The 14,513-nt window shown below is 40.9% G+C and overlaps 1 protein-coding gene and 1 pseudogene across 1 annotated transcript; one reads left to right on the forward strand and one right to left on the reverse strand.

Annotated features, from left to right (window-relative positions):
* The first annotated feature begins 502 nt into the window (after positions 1 to 502).
* Positions 503 to 3,297, forward strand: LOC143537785 (putative TPR repeat-containing protein At2g32450 pseudogene; annotated as a pseudogene).
* Positions 3,298 to 4,837: 1,540 nt separating this feature from the next.
* Positions 4,838 to 12,960, reverse strand: LOC143537786 (uncharacterized). Its single transcript, XM_077031478.1, has 5 exons — positions 12,680 to 12,960; positions 7,900 to 8,063; positions 5,898 to 6,272; positions 5,199 to 5,804; positions 4,838 to 5,134 (listed from the first exon to the last, which is right to left on the reverse strand). The coding sequence occupies exons 1-5, from the start codon at positions 12,951 to 12,953 to the stop codon at positions 5,003 to 5,005; spliced, it is 1,551 nt and encodes a 516-aa protein (XP_076887593.1). The 5' UTR covers positions 12,954 to 12,960; the 3' UTR covers positions 4,838 to 5,002.
* Positions 12,961 to 14,513: the final 1,553 nt, after the last annotated feature.

Below are 14,513 nucleotides of genomic sequence, written 5' to 3' on the forward strand. Positions count from 1 at the left end.
TTAATGAACTCTCGACTCCAAGATTTACACCAACTTGGAACCCAACGACTTCAAGTAAATTTTTACGCCGTCGACCTACTTCGAAGGAATGAGATGGACAAAGACATCGAGATTTTATCAAACGAGCTATCCGAATACGACCCGATAGTCCAATCTCTAAAAGCCACTCGACGAGCGAAAATTTTGGTCTGAAATCTCACCGGAAACCGCCGATTTTGGTCAGAATCTCGCCGAAAACCGCTAATTTTAGCCGGATTTGACCGTTGACCGATTAATTAGATGACTAGCCCAATATTAACCAGTGAAGTGAGAATTAGCGATTAATTATGGATTAATCGATGTCTAGTCAGGATTTTTGTAACACTGATTAATTTCATACACTCCGAGAATAAAGAGAAAAATGATTTTCTAGCAACTCATTTAAAAAAAATAAAATTAATCAAACTAAATATATTAGGGACAATGCATATATAATGTTGATAAATCTGTTTTTACCGTTAGATTAAGGAAGAAGAAAGAAAAGAAAATATGCCGTCCTGTCCTGTGTCGTGCGGCTGGTTTGGCCCACCATCACTCACCATCATCCCAGCACACAGGCAGACCACCCAAATAATAATAATCAATAATAATCTCAACAAACAAACAGATAAAAAGAAAACAAACAAAACCCACTTTCCTCTCAATTCCAATTCCAATTCCAATTCCAATTCCAATTCAACCCCTCAAAACACCCCAATTGTGATCCAATTAGGGTTCAACCCAATATCAATTATGGTCACGAGAGGGGTCAGATCCGATAAAGTCAGAAAAATATTCCATCAATTCGATTTCAACCGAGATGGTGGTCTTAACAGAGATGAAATGTCTGCTCTTGTCGTCGCCGTAAACCCCAGGGTTAAATTCAGTGACGAACAGATTACCGCTATACTCGACGAGGTCTTCCGTACCTACGCCGAGTTTATCGACGGCGACAAGGGTCTTACGTTTGACGGCTTGTTACGTACCTACGATGACGGTGCCGGTGACGTCGACCGAGATTTTGAAGCCTTGGGGATTGATTTAAATTTATTAAAACCCGAGGACGATATCGAAGTCGAAGCTTCTTCCGTTGCTTTGGAAGAAGCTTCGACATCGTCCGCGATGGACCGGGTTTCTTCTGCAGGCCCGCAGAAGAAACACCGGACGGCCACGTGGTCCGCGTCCCCGAACCATGGGATTGTTTTTGATGATACGTGGAAGCTTGTTGATGATTTGGAGATATTGATTAAACGGTTGAAGTCGAAGCAGGCGAAGGACGGGAAGTCAAAAGGCGAAGATGTTGATGTGTATACGGAACCCGGGTGGTTCCGGGAGCTCGGCCCGTCTTCGGAGATTGAGAAACGGGTCGTGTGGGAGGAGACGGGGCATGATTACGCGGTTTTCGTTAAGGAGTTGAGCGGGTTGAGGTCTCGGGCTGACGGGTCGAGGTCACGAGAGGAGGCGTTTGACGGGCATATGGCGTTGGGTCGGGTTTTGTATGATCAGCAGTTGTTTAAAGAGGCGTTGGTTTGTTTTAAACGGGCTTCGGAGCTCCAACCGACGGATGTTCGTCCACATTTTCGGTCGGGGAACTGTTATCATGTTCTTGGTAACCATACGGAAGCGAAAAGCGAATTCGTTTCGGCTCTTGATGCTGCCGAAGCTGGAGGTAATCAATGGGGTTATTTACTTCCTCAAATTCATGTGAATTTGGGTATTGCACTTGAATTTGAAGGTATGGTTATAAGTGCTTGTGAACATTACAGAGAGGCTGCAATTCTTTGTCCAACTCATTTTAGAGCTTTAAAGCTTTTAGGCAGTGCGTTACTTGGCGTCGGGGAGTATAAAGCTGCGGTTAAAGCGTTAGAAGAAGCGATTTACATGAAAAACGATTATGCGGACGCGCATTGCGATTTAGCTTCGGCTCTACACGCGATTGGTGATGATGAGAACGCGATTAAGGAGTTTCAAAAGGCGATTGATTTGAAACCGGGCCATGTTGATGCGTTGTATAATCTCGGTGGGCTTTATATGGATATGGGCCGGTATCAACGGGCTTCGGAAGTGTACACGCGGGTGTTGGGTGTGTGGCCGAACCATTGGCGAGCCCAGCTTAATAAGGGGGTGTCGTTGTTGGGTGCGGGTGAAACCGAAGAGGCTAAAAAGGCTTTGAAAGAAGCATTGAAAATGACTAACAGGATTGAGTTGTATGATGCGATTTCTCACTTGAAACAGCTTCATAAGAAGAAAATCACTAACGGGAACGGAAACGGGGATGCCGCATTTGTCGTTGTGGAACCGTCGCGGTTTAAAACCGTAGGTGAGAAGACGACATTAAGGCAAGAACTTGCTACCGCGCTTAACATTAGAGGGTTTCAAAGAACCACGAGGTTGACCCGATGCGATGTTGACCTTTTAAAAAAGGAAATGAACGAAAACGAGACCCCGTTGTCGTATTCGGGTAACGGGCCACCCGAAAAGGCTATACGAAAGGCGTCTCTAGAGGTTGTGCTTAGACGGTTGCTTAGTTTTCTAAAGCCTGAGACGTTTGTGGGAGCGGTGAAGGCGGTTAATTTAAAAATCCTCACGGTTTTAGACGAGTCGGAATCGGGCCGGGTCGATTTGGGTATGTTTTTCGCGATTCTAGCTCCATTATGTGGCGGTACAGCGGATAAACGAAAACGGGTCGCATTCGATTCGCTTCTATGGCGAACCGTTCCTGAACAACAAGGGGTTAGCGGGCCGGCCCAGATAAAAAAGATCGACGCTTTATGTTATATAAAGTTATTGCGTGCAATTTACATCCCGACACAAGGTGCAAGTGAACTGTTGGAGATTCATGGAGAAATCGATACTTCAATGGTGTCGTTTACCGAGTTTGTTGTTATGTTTGATGATCCCGATTGGGGTTTCGGTATCATGTCAACTCTTTTAAAGCTTGAAGTTTGTGATAGGAACCGACACGGTAAACAGTCGTGTGGGGTGTGCCGGTACCCAATAATCGGGTCGCGGTTTAAAGAGATGAAATCGCAGTTTAGTCTTTGTAGTCAATGTTATAGCGAAGGGAAAGTGCCGCCGAGTTTTAAAAACGAAGAGTATCAATTTAAAGAGCACGCGAAAGAGAGCGATGCGGTGAAAGATAAGTGCTTGTGGTTTAGTAAAACCTCTACAGATTAAGGTGTTAAAGCCTGTATATTATTATTCTTTTAGTTGTTGTTTGATGTGTGTGTGATATTATAACTTTGGAATGTGTTGATAATGCTCTAATGCCCATGTGTATAATAAATCTTGTATTCTTTGTGTAACAAGTTTAACATGCATTCTTTATCTTGTTTTTGACCCATAAAATATTGAATAACGGGTCGGGTCGGGTCGGGTCGGGTCGGGTCGTTGGACCGGGTCAGTGTTACTGTGTTAGTGTTTATTTTGGTTAGAGGTAACAATTTCTTCTTAAAATAGGACATTTGGTGACATACTAAAGTGGTCATATCTTGTGAATTTGTATATGGTCCATATGACTCTTAAGGACATGCAATAAATGAAAAGAGCAGTCTAGATGGAGTACAAATTTTAATGCAAGTTGTACAGGTAAGAAAGTTTCAAGGTGGCATTAATAAAAAAGATAATAACAAGCTGTTGGTTTGGTTGGGTCATTTAAAATAAGGATTGTTGACTTGTTGGTAGGGAAAGGTACAGTTTTGGTTGCATGATGCACCACAGGATCATGTAAAGATTAAACATGCTGGTTGGCATGATCATGATTTATTAGTTTAACGTTGGTTGGTGATAGTTGATTAGTTTAAACAGATCCATTATTTAATGGGGTTGTATGACAAAATTTTAATGATTAATTAATCAGTATTTAAATGTTAAACGTACCATTATTGATTGTTTTTTGTTACAAGGGTCACTGTTTGCTGGTCATGGTTATTAAATGTGCCGACAACAAGCCGTGAACCGGCACCTGAACAATGGTTTCCATTGGTCCAGCCGGTGCACATCAAAACCGGATCATAATATGTTACGGACTGAAACCATTGCAAGGTATGGGACTTGTCCCACATCGGTTGTATGGGCAACTGATGTGGGGTTTATAAGCCAAATGGGTTCCCTCACCTATCAGACTAGTCTTTTGGGTTGAGTTATTCTGTTTGGCTTGTAACATAATACAAAACTGGTTATTAAACCTATCCAGAAGCGGTTCTGGTGAAACCAGTAAGAAAACCAATCCAATCCGCCAGTTTGGAGATAACATATGTTGAAACCGATTTAAGACTTCACTGATATATAATCGATTTCCTATTAAACCAGGCTCTCTTTTTAAAAAAAGTTTCGTATGCGAACCAGTTTGGTCGATTTCCTATTAAAATCGGTTTGGTTAAACCAGCCAAAAACCAATCCAATCCGCCAGTTTGGAGATAACATATGTTGAAACCGATTTAAGACTTCACTGATATATAATCGATTTCCTATTAAACCAGGCTCTCTTTTTAAAAAAAGTTTCGTATGCGAACCAGTTTGGTCGATTTCCTATTAAAATCGGTTTGGTTAAACCAGCCAAAAACCAATCCAATCCGCCAGTTTGGAGATAACATATGTTGAAACCGATTTAAGACTTCACTGATATATAATCGATTTCCTATTAAACCAGGCTCTCTTTTTAAAAAAAGTTTCGTATGCGAACCAGTTTGGGCGATTCCAGTTTTGACTTTAGGCTGATCTGGTTTGAACTCTCTTTGACCAAATCCGAACTGGTTTTAACCCAGTTTGGTTGTCCCATAAAACCGGATTTGCGCTTTCTTACCCATTTAGCAATAGTTTCCATGTATTCACACAAATTTCATCCTCAAAAAGAATCCTTCATATGTATGCATTTGTCTATAAATACATATTCAGATTTTGCTTGTAACTAAAAGCGTTTTGTTCAATGTTCATATTCAAAACAGCACAAACTTAAAAAGTACAAATAGAAACGAAATACATATTACATAAGATGAATGGAAGATGGACCAGTAAAAGCGGCAACTTTCTGAGCTTGTTGAGCTTCACTCTTGTACAACCCTTTTAAATCCTTTTTAGCCCGCCTCGCCTCTCGTTTTTCTTCCTTCACTGCAGCCTGCATCAATACAAATGTCAATAAACATTCAAAATTCAAACAATTATAGTTATAATAACAATACCTTTCGTTCTTTCTTTTCTTCTTTCGTTTCCTGGCCAAGTTTCTTCCTCGGAAGTGGAACATTCTTCGGTTTACTCTTATCTTTCACTACATCATTAGCAAAAGTTTTACTGTGAGGCAAAAAGTCTACCGGGATCTTTTCTTTTCCTTTAAGAGCGATCACATGAGTGGGATTATCAAACGCCTTGTTTACCGTTTCAGTCAACTTCTTCTTTCTCCTACCTCCTGGAGCTTCGATCTTACCCGGGTGGTTATCAAGATTTGAGTAAGTAGTTATAATAGTCTCACAATCCCACTTTTCAGATTCATCACTGCTTTCTTCTAGAAACACGTCCTCTTTGTCATTGTCGTTTTCATTTTCAAACTGTTCTGCATATTGCATGCATCGAGGCCTCAAATCAGCTGCGGTTTCTAGTGTAACGGGCTCCTCTTCTATGTTTTTGTCATTTGAAAGAAGTTTATATTTTCCATCTAGCTCTAAAGGAACAGGATTTAGCTTTTCTGCAAGAGTGTCATGACACTCATCATCATCATCATCGTCATATTCAGATGCCGCATCATTATCATATTCAGATTCATCATCTGTACCATATTCCTGAGACTCGAGCTGTAAAGACAAAAGTTAGTCAGCAAATTTATATATTTAAATGAAATTTCACTACCATAAAAAATGAAAAAAAAATATATATAAAAATATCACCAGATCAAACTGTTCATCCAAGGGTCGACGTTCTCTAGGCTTTGCAGCAACAAAATTGTTATCATGTGAGTGTTTTGCATTATATTCATCTTCTTTGATGTTTGCAATTGTGGATTCTGAAGTTAAGTTGTTAACGGGTTGAATATTTTCTGATGCATCTGGAAGATTTGCATTGATAGCAAAATTATCTAAAAAGTCTTCAACATCTGAGCCAAAACCTGACTGGTCACTATCGTCTAACAATGCATCCACATCGGGATCGATTGCTTTCTGAATTCTCACATGAACGGTATTGACTGCAATTCCGTAGATTGAATTGTTCACTGTTTCTTCATCGTTTGCTTTAGAGACATTGACTTTAGATGCATCGTATGCCTAGAAATGACAAAAAAAAAAAATTAACTTACGTTCGATATTTCTATGTAACAAAAGATAAGTGAAATATATACCAACAAAGCTGCCTCCATAAAAAAGAAAACACAGCTTGCATACTAGAAAAGTTCTAGGAAAATGTGAATCTATCATTAAATATCCAATTAACCAAACAAAAAAAACTAAACGATGGTTCGAGTGTTCAACTAAGCCATAACCAATTACTTTAAGCTATAGTTTAGTTTCAGTTTAGTTGTGAGGCACAACCGATCCGATTATGCATAAATTTATTCAAATTTCAAAGTATGTATTGTTCTCCGTGGCTTCTATATATGTGATGTTATTCATGGCATCTTACTTTTGTGTGTCAAACACGTCTGATACAAATAGCCCACAATGCTTGTTCTCTCTATGTTTGCCACATGTTCCTATTACTAAAGTAGAAATTCATGATTAATAGATACAACAACCTAACCATTAACACACCATTAAATCTAATACTACAAAGTTTTCAACTTAATGTTTGATGATCTCTGTCCATGCAGGCAGGTGAACATGGTGAACCCATTTAGTTTTAGTAGATACTTGAAGATCTGGGCACAGAATTGCTAAATTAAATTAATTTACACATTGAAAAGAAGATTATAAAATACACGCAACAAAAAATGCTTGAAAACGGTGGCTTTTAGTTTATAAAAAACGTTGAAATAAGATAAAAATTCATAATTCAAATTCTAATCAGATTGTTTGGTTTATAAAACTCAAAAAATCGGTACTGACTTCAGGTTACTGCACTATCTATATTTCCATGAGTCCATCCCGCATCACTAAGTTGTTTATTGAAATTTGGCGTCAATAAAGTTAGCCAAATGCTATGAAATTTCAGGTTTTCACAACCTTTTAAGAACTTAAAACCAAGTAAAATATTTCATCTCAAGTCAAATATTTCAGCCCTAGTCAAAATTTTGGTTAATAACCGACACCATACCGACCAATGCTAAACGCTTTAACCAAAAACAATCTGTTTTCAATATACCTTACGATGGTTCACACCGAACCAGTATAAACAGACCAAGTATAATTTGATCAGTCTGTTGGGCCTCATAGAACCGACATAACCATCCATTTCAAAACCATTAGGCCACCCGTAGTGGGCCCCTTGTTTGGGGGAAATCCGGCGACTATGGGTGAGAACACCCCCCCGGCGATTTGTGGGGCGATAGGGGGGGCATATATTGGATTTTATTATTATTATATTGGATTGTGTGTGGGATAAATATATATGTATATATATATATACAGGGCTACAACACCATTACACCCCAAAAACTAAAACCCACCCTTCGCTGACTGGGCGCCACATGACGCAAAACGCCCATTTTGTAGCCCCTCCACAACACATAGCCTTATAAAGGATATAAACCATATTGGCTTATGCACCTTGCAAGTAAAAAATGACAAAATCCATAGTCAAGAAATCATTTTAAAATAATATCACAGTAAACTCAAAAATCACTACTTTTAACAAGCAAATGAACACTTTACAAGAATACAGTAACATAAAAATCAAAACTTGAATGCAAAATCAAAACTTTAACCTATGCAAACTGAATTACCATAAAAATCTAACCTTTACATCACTACGCAGCTGGTTCAAACTGGCCTTAGGGTTCTGATAAAACGAAGACCCACCACCCGAAATCCTAATCTCCCTCAAATGAGCCAAATAATTATACCCATCATCCGGAAACCCTAACTCCACAATCTCTCGTCTCACATTGTAGGGGTATGGTACTAAAACCCGGTTCTACGCCCTAAATCTATTATGTTTGGCTTATTTTATTACATGGACTAATACAATGTTATTGGGCTGAGGGGGTTTTGTGGAGGTAACCCTAACTGGGCTAGGCCCATTAGGGTATCATGATGGTGGCCATGAGGCTCTCTATATAAGGAGGTCTCCACCTCCTTATTAGGGGGTCATGCTCAATAAGAGCCACCACCACTTTTTTGTGTCTGTAAACAAGAGATCTTAGGATTTCTTAGCAGTCACCTCCACACCCCCGAAAAACCATTGCAGGTCTCAAGCAGCTGAAGAAGAAGATCAAGACGTGGTTCGTTCATCTCAAAATCCGTGGAAACATCGTCATGGATCAGGTCAGATTTCATTTCGTGTTTCGACATTGGCGCCATCCGTGGGACGGCAACGAACTACCCTTCGATCTTCATCTCGGCTGTCAGATCTCTCCCAGGAAAAACCCAGATCTGGAAGTTTACAGAAAAAGGCTTCAAGGCTTGTTCTATTAAAGCTCAAAAAGATCCATAGATCTAAAAGAGGCTTCCAGATCTGTGCGAAAAGAAACTGTCGGATTCGAATGATCAAGTCTCCGGATCTGTGATGGTTTTAAATCTGCTCCGAGCTTCAGATCTATCCAGATCTGATTTACAGATCCAGATCTTGATTACAGACCTGGATTTTAGGTTTAAAATTGCAGGTCTAACTCTTAAATTGCAGATCCAAAAATTACCATTCCGCCGCCATGTACGCGCGCCCGCGGGTTCTCATTCCGCAGCCGTGCATGTGCCACCGCGGAAACCACCATGTGGGTTTTGCGCAAGAGACCTCCGCCATGCACGCGCACTCGCGAGTCACCACTCCATCGCCGTGCATGCGCGCATATGGCTACGCGCCAAACTTAAAGGTTGGGAATCCTCATAATATCCCATATGGCTACGCGCCAAACTTCAAGGTTGGGAATCCTCATAATATCCCGTATGGCTACGCGCCAAACTTCAAGGTTGGGAATCCTCATAATATCCCATATGGCTACGCGCCAAACTTCAAGGTTGGGAATCCTCATAATATCCCGTATGGCTACGCGCCAAACTTCAAGGTTGGGAATCCTCATAATATCCCGTATGGCTACGCGCCAAACTTCAAGGTTGGGAATCCTCATAATATCGCGTATGGCTACGCGCCAAACTTTAAGGTTGGGAATCCTCATAATATCCCATATGGCTACGCGCCAAACTTCAAGGTTGGGAATCCTCATAATATCCCGTATGGCTACGCGCCAAACTTCAAGGTTGGGAATCCTCATAATATCCCGTATGGCTACGCGCCAAACTTCAAGGTTGGGAATCCTCATAATATCCCGTATGGCTACGCGCCAAAACTTCAAGGTTGGGAATCCTCATAATATCCCATATGGCTACGCGCCAAAACTTAAAGGTTGGGAATCCTCATAATATCCCATCTGGCTACGCGCCAAACTTAAAGGTTGGGAATCATCATAATATCCCATATGGCTACACGCCATACTTAAAGGTTGGGAATCTTCATACCACATGCTCACGCACCACATATGCTCACGCATCACATATGCTCACGCATATTACACATGCTTACGCATCACATGCTCACACATATCACAGTCTAACGCACGCGCATGCGACATCTGCGCGCGGCGCGGGATATAAAGCCTACGCGCACGCGCATGCAACATCTGAGCGTGGCGCATAACACAAAACCAAAGTCTACGCGCACGCGCATGCAACATCTGCGCGTGGCGCGGGACATAAAGTAGCTCGTAAGCCGCCTCACGCGCAAGCTCCACTATTATTACAGCTCGTAAGACGCCTCGCGCGCAAGCTGTTATTATTCTCACAGCTCATAAGACGCCTCGCGCGCAAGCTGTTATTATTGTTATAGCTCGTAAGTCGCCTCACGCGCAAGCTTCATTATTATTATAGCTCGTAAGACGCCTCGCGCGCAAGCTGTTATTATTCTCACAGCTCATAAGACGCCTCGCGCGCAAGCTGTTATTATTGTTATAGCTCGTAAGTCGCCTCACGCGCAAGCTTCATTATTATTATAGCTCGTAAGACGCCTCGCGCGCAAGCTGTTATTATTCTCACAGCTCATAAGACGCCTCGCGCGCAAGCTGTTATTATTGTTATAGCTCGTAAGTCGCCTCACGCGCAAGCTTCATTATTATTATAGCTCGTAAGACGCCTCGCGCGCAAGCTGTTATTATTCTCACAGCTCATAAGACGCCTCGCGCGCAAGCTGTTATTATTGTTATAGCTCGTAAGTCGCCTCACGCGCAAGCTTCATTATTATTATAGCTCGTAAGACGCCTCGCGCGCAAGCTGTTATTATTCTCACAGCTCATAAGACGCCTCGCGCGCAAGCTGTTATTATTGTTATAGCTCGTAAGTCGCCTCACGCGCAAGCTTCATTATTATTATAGCTCGTAAGACGCCTCGCGCGCAAGCTGTTATTATTCTCACATCTCATAAGACGCCTTGCGCGCAAGCTGTTATTATTGTTATAGCTCGTAAGTCGCCTCACGCGCAAGCTTCATTATTATTACAGCTCATAAGACGCCTCGCGCGCAAGCTGTTATTATTATAGCTCGTAAGTCGCCTCACGCGCAAGCTTCATTATTATTACAGCTCATAAGACGCCTCGCGCGCAAGCTGTTATTATTCTCACAGCTCATAAGACGCCTCGCGCGCAAGCTGTTATTATTGTTATAGCTCGTAAGTCGACTCACGCGCAAGCTTCATTATTATTATAGCTCGTAAGACGCCTCGCGCGCAAGCTGTTATTATTCTCACAGCTCATAAGACGCCTCGCGCGCAAGCTGTTATTATTGTTATAGCTCGTAAGTCGCCTCATGCGCAAGCTTCATTATTATTATAGCTCGTAAGACGCCTCACGCGCAAGCTGTTATTATTCTCACAGCTCATAAGACGCCTCGCGCGCAAGCTGTTATTATTGTTATAGCTCGTAAGTCGCCTCACGCGCAAGCTTCATTATTATTACAGCTCGTAAGACGCCTCGCGCGCAAGCTGTTATTATTCTCACAGCTCATAAGACGCCTCGCGCGCAAGCTGTTATTATTGTTATAGCTCGTAAGTCGCCTCACGCGTAAGCTTCATTATTATTACAGCTCATAAGACGCCTTGCGCGCAAGCTGTTATTATTATAGCTCGTAAGTCGCCTCACGCGCAAGCTTCATTATTATTACAGCTCGTAAGTCGCCTCACGCGCAAGCTTCATTATTATTACAGCTCATAAGACGCCTCGCGCGCAAGCTGTTATTATTATAGCTCGTAAGTCGCCTCGCGCGCAAGCTTTTATTATCCATGCAGCCCATAAGACGCCTCACGCGCAAGCTTCATTATTATTATAGCTCGTAAGTCGCCTCACGCGCAAGCTTCATTATTACTACAGCTCATAAGACGTCTCGCGCGCAAGCTGTTATTATTATAGCTCGTAAGTCGCCTCGCGCGCAAGCTTTTATTATCCATACAGCCCATAAGACGCCTCGCGCGCAAGCTGTTATTATTATTATAGCTCGTAAGTCGCCTCACGCGCAAGCTTCATTATTATTACAGCTCATAAGACGCCTCGCGCGCAAGCTGTTATTATTATAGCTCGTAAGTCGCCTCACGCGCAAGCTTCATTATTATTATAGCTCGTAAGTCGCCTCACGCGCAAGCTTTTATTATTCATGCAGCTCATAAGACACCTCGCGCGTAAGCTGTTATTATTCTTATAGCTCGTAAGTCGCCTCACGCGCAAGCTTTTATTATTCATGCAGCTCATAAGACGCCTCGCGCGTAAGCTGTTATTATTCTTATAGCTCGTAAGACGTCTCGCGCGCAAGTTTTTATTATTCTTATAGCTCGTAAGACGCCTCGCGCGCAGGCTTAATTATTCTTATAGCTCGTAAGACGCCTCGCGCGCAAACTCTATATTATTCCTATAGCTCGTAAGTCGCCTCGCGCGCAAGCTTTATGATTCTCATAGCTTGTAAGTCGCCTCGCGCGCAGGCTTTTATTACAACATGTCACCATCATGAAGAAAACCTCCCAAAACTCAAAAGACAATAAAGACAAGGCCAAAGAAAAGGGAAAAAACCGCCTCACACCATATAAAGTCCAGCGCTCCACCTAGACGCTTGCGCGCCCAGGAGCAACGCTGGACTTGGGGGGCTTGTAGGGGTATGGTACTAAAACCCGGTTCTACGCCCTAAATCTATTATGTTTGGCTTATTTTATTGCATGGACTAATAAAATGTTATTGGGCTGAGGGGGTTTTGTGGAGGTAACCCTAACTGGGCTAGGCCCATTAGGGTATCATGATGGTGGCCATGAGGCTCTCTATATAAGGAGGTCTCCACCTCCTTATTAGGGGGTCATGCTCAATAAGAGCCACCACCACTTTTTTGTGTCTGTAAACAAGAGATCTTAGGATTTCTTAGCAGTCACCTCCACACCCCCGAAAAACCATTGCAGGTCTCAAGCAGCTGAAGAAGAAGACAAGACGTGGTTCGTTCATCTCAAAATCCGTGGAAACATCGTCATGGATCAGGTCAGATTTCATTTCGTGTTTCGACACACATCATCCGGCAATGAAGACCCACCCGGCAACCGACCCGCCGTTGTCTGCTTCTGGTCAATTTCATCACCGTTGTAATCGTCAGGAGCATCGTCGAATATTCCGTTACCGTCATCATCGTCGAAAAAGGGTGTTTCAGAGTTGCCGTCAACTCTGACGAATACTCTGTCGCCGGAGGGTGATTCGGAGTAATTGGGGTCGGAGGAGTCGCGTGAGATTAATTGGAACGTGGCGGATTTCTTCTTGTCGATGAATTTCTTCTTTTTCCCCATTATTGAACGATGAATTTGATGGATTTGCAGAACAAGAATGTGAAGATTTTATTGTATGTATGTGTGTATGTATAATTAGGGTTTTAGGGAAATGAATTGGGCTTATTTCTAACTTATGGGTCGGGTTTGAGTTCGATTATAATTCTAGTCTCGGCTTTGATTATTGTGTATGGGTAAGCCTATAACCCATAGGCCCATACTCGAATGTGCCCGATATACTTCATATTAGTAGTCAAATTCGCGGAATCGCGGGTATTTACATAAATAAAGATAAAGATAGAATGAGATTCGGTACAAATAAAATTAACCAATTAAACATATAAATAACTAGAAACATGATCAAATACATTTTATTCTTAACATGAAAACGGTGAGAATCAATTTGTTGTTATGATTATGTTTATTTTTATAGGTGTTTGCTGCTATTTTTTGTTCGTATTTGCTAATTTTCGATTATGAGACGTTATAAGTATTTGCTTATTTATATTTTGTTGTTATTATTAGATGTTTTCTTTTGCTGTTATAAGTATTTGTTGGTATATGCTGTTATTATTTTGTTCTTGATTTTGATTCTTTTGTTGTAATTTTTAGGTTCTTTTCTTTGTTATTGTAAGTCATTGTTTATGTAGATTGGTATTGTAGTTGGTATTTTTCTTACGTTCGCATTTTTAAATAAATTAACATTATTTCCTACGTACTCATGTTAAGATCAAAATGTACATGAACCTTTCCCTAAATAACTAATGAGGTGTCAATCGTGTCGGGTTAGCGGATTGACGGGTTCATGGGTTTCGGGTTGGCGGGTTAGCGTGTTGAGATTCTTCAACCCTAACACAACTCATATTTTTATTTGTGTCAACCAATTTAAATTTGTGTCGTGTTCGGGTTGTGTTTCGGGTCAATTCATTTTACGTTCATATACGAATATGAGTTAGTAATAAATTAAAATTTTAATTACTCTTATTCATGCAAAACTTGTTAATAATTTATGATAAATATAATTGTTTTATGTATTTATCTCTCATTCTCAATTAACAAACATAGATTCACGTGTTTAGCTCAAGATAAGAACAAGCGAATGAAATAACCAGAGAACATACATTTACAACAAATAAAATATAACTACTAGAAGTAAAAAAGTAGATAAAAACAGTGTAAAAATAAATTAGTTTTACTTTTAAAAGTTAATTGACATATGAAACTAAGTATTTAACTTTAAAATTTAAAACACCGTATCTATAAAATAAAAATATTAACTTATTTAAAACTGTTAAACGGGTTAACAAGTCAACCCACTTTTTAACGGGCCGGGTTGACCTGTTTTTTAAACATGTCGGGTTCGGGTTGACCTGTTTAAGATAACGGGTCATGTCAAACGACCCAAAACCTATATATTTTTGTGCTGGGTTTCGGGTTGTGTCGTGTCAGCAATTGACAACCCTATAAATAACTAGTATAATTATAGTTTTAAAATAGAGTAAGTATGTTATAAGAAAAATAAAATGATATAATAATAATTTATATATTTCAAAATATATAGTAATAATAATCACTAGTGTT

The sequence above is a fragment of the Bidens hawaiensis genome, unplaced genomic scaffold (genome assembly GCF_021521415.1).
Source record: "Bidens hawaiensis isolate Kalapana, Puna unplaced genomic scaffold, B.hawaiensis_p1.1 tig00011343_1, whole genome shotgun sequence".
Taxonomy (NCBI): domain Eukaryota; kingdom Viridiplantae; phylum Streptophyta; class Magnoliopsida; order Asterales; family Asteraceae; genus Bidens; species Bidens hawaiensis.

What these genes read in the sequence shown, in the direction of transcription:
- LOC143537786 (XM_077031478.1), bottom strand. Translation starts at nt 12,953, where the DNA reads ATGGGGAAAAAGAAGAAATTCATCGACAAGAAGAAATCCGCCACGTTC. An exon ending in TGGATGAACAGTTTGATCTG is followed by an intron (nt 5,805 to 5,897) that starts GTGATATTTTTA and finishes TTGTCTTTACAG; the next exon opens with CTCGAGTCTCAGGAATATGG. An exon ending in AAGAAAAGAAAGAACGAAAG is followed by an intron (nt 5,135 to 5,198) that starts GTATTGTTATTA and finishes GTATTGATGCAG; the next exon opens with GCTGCAGTGAAGGAAGAAAA.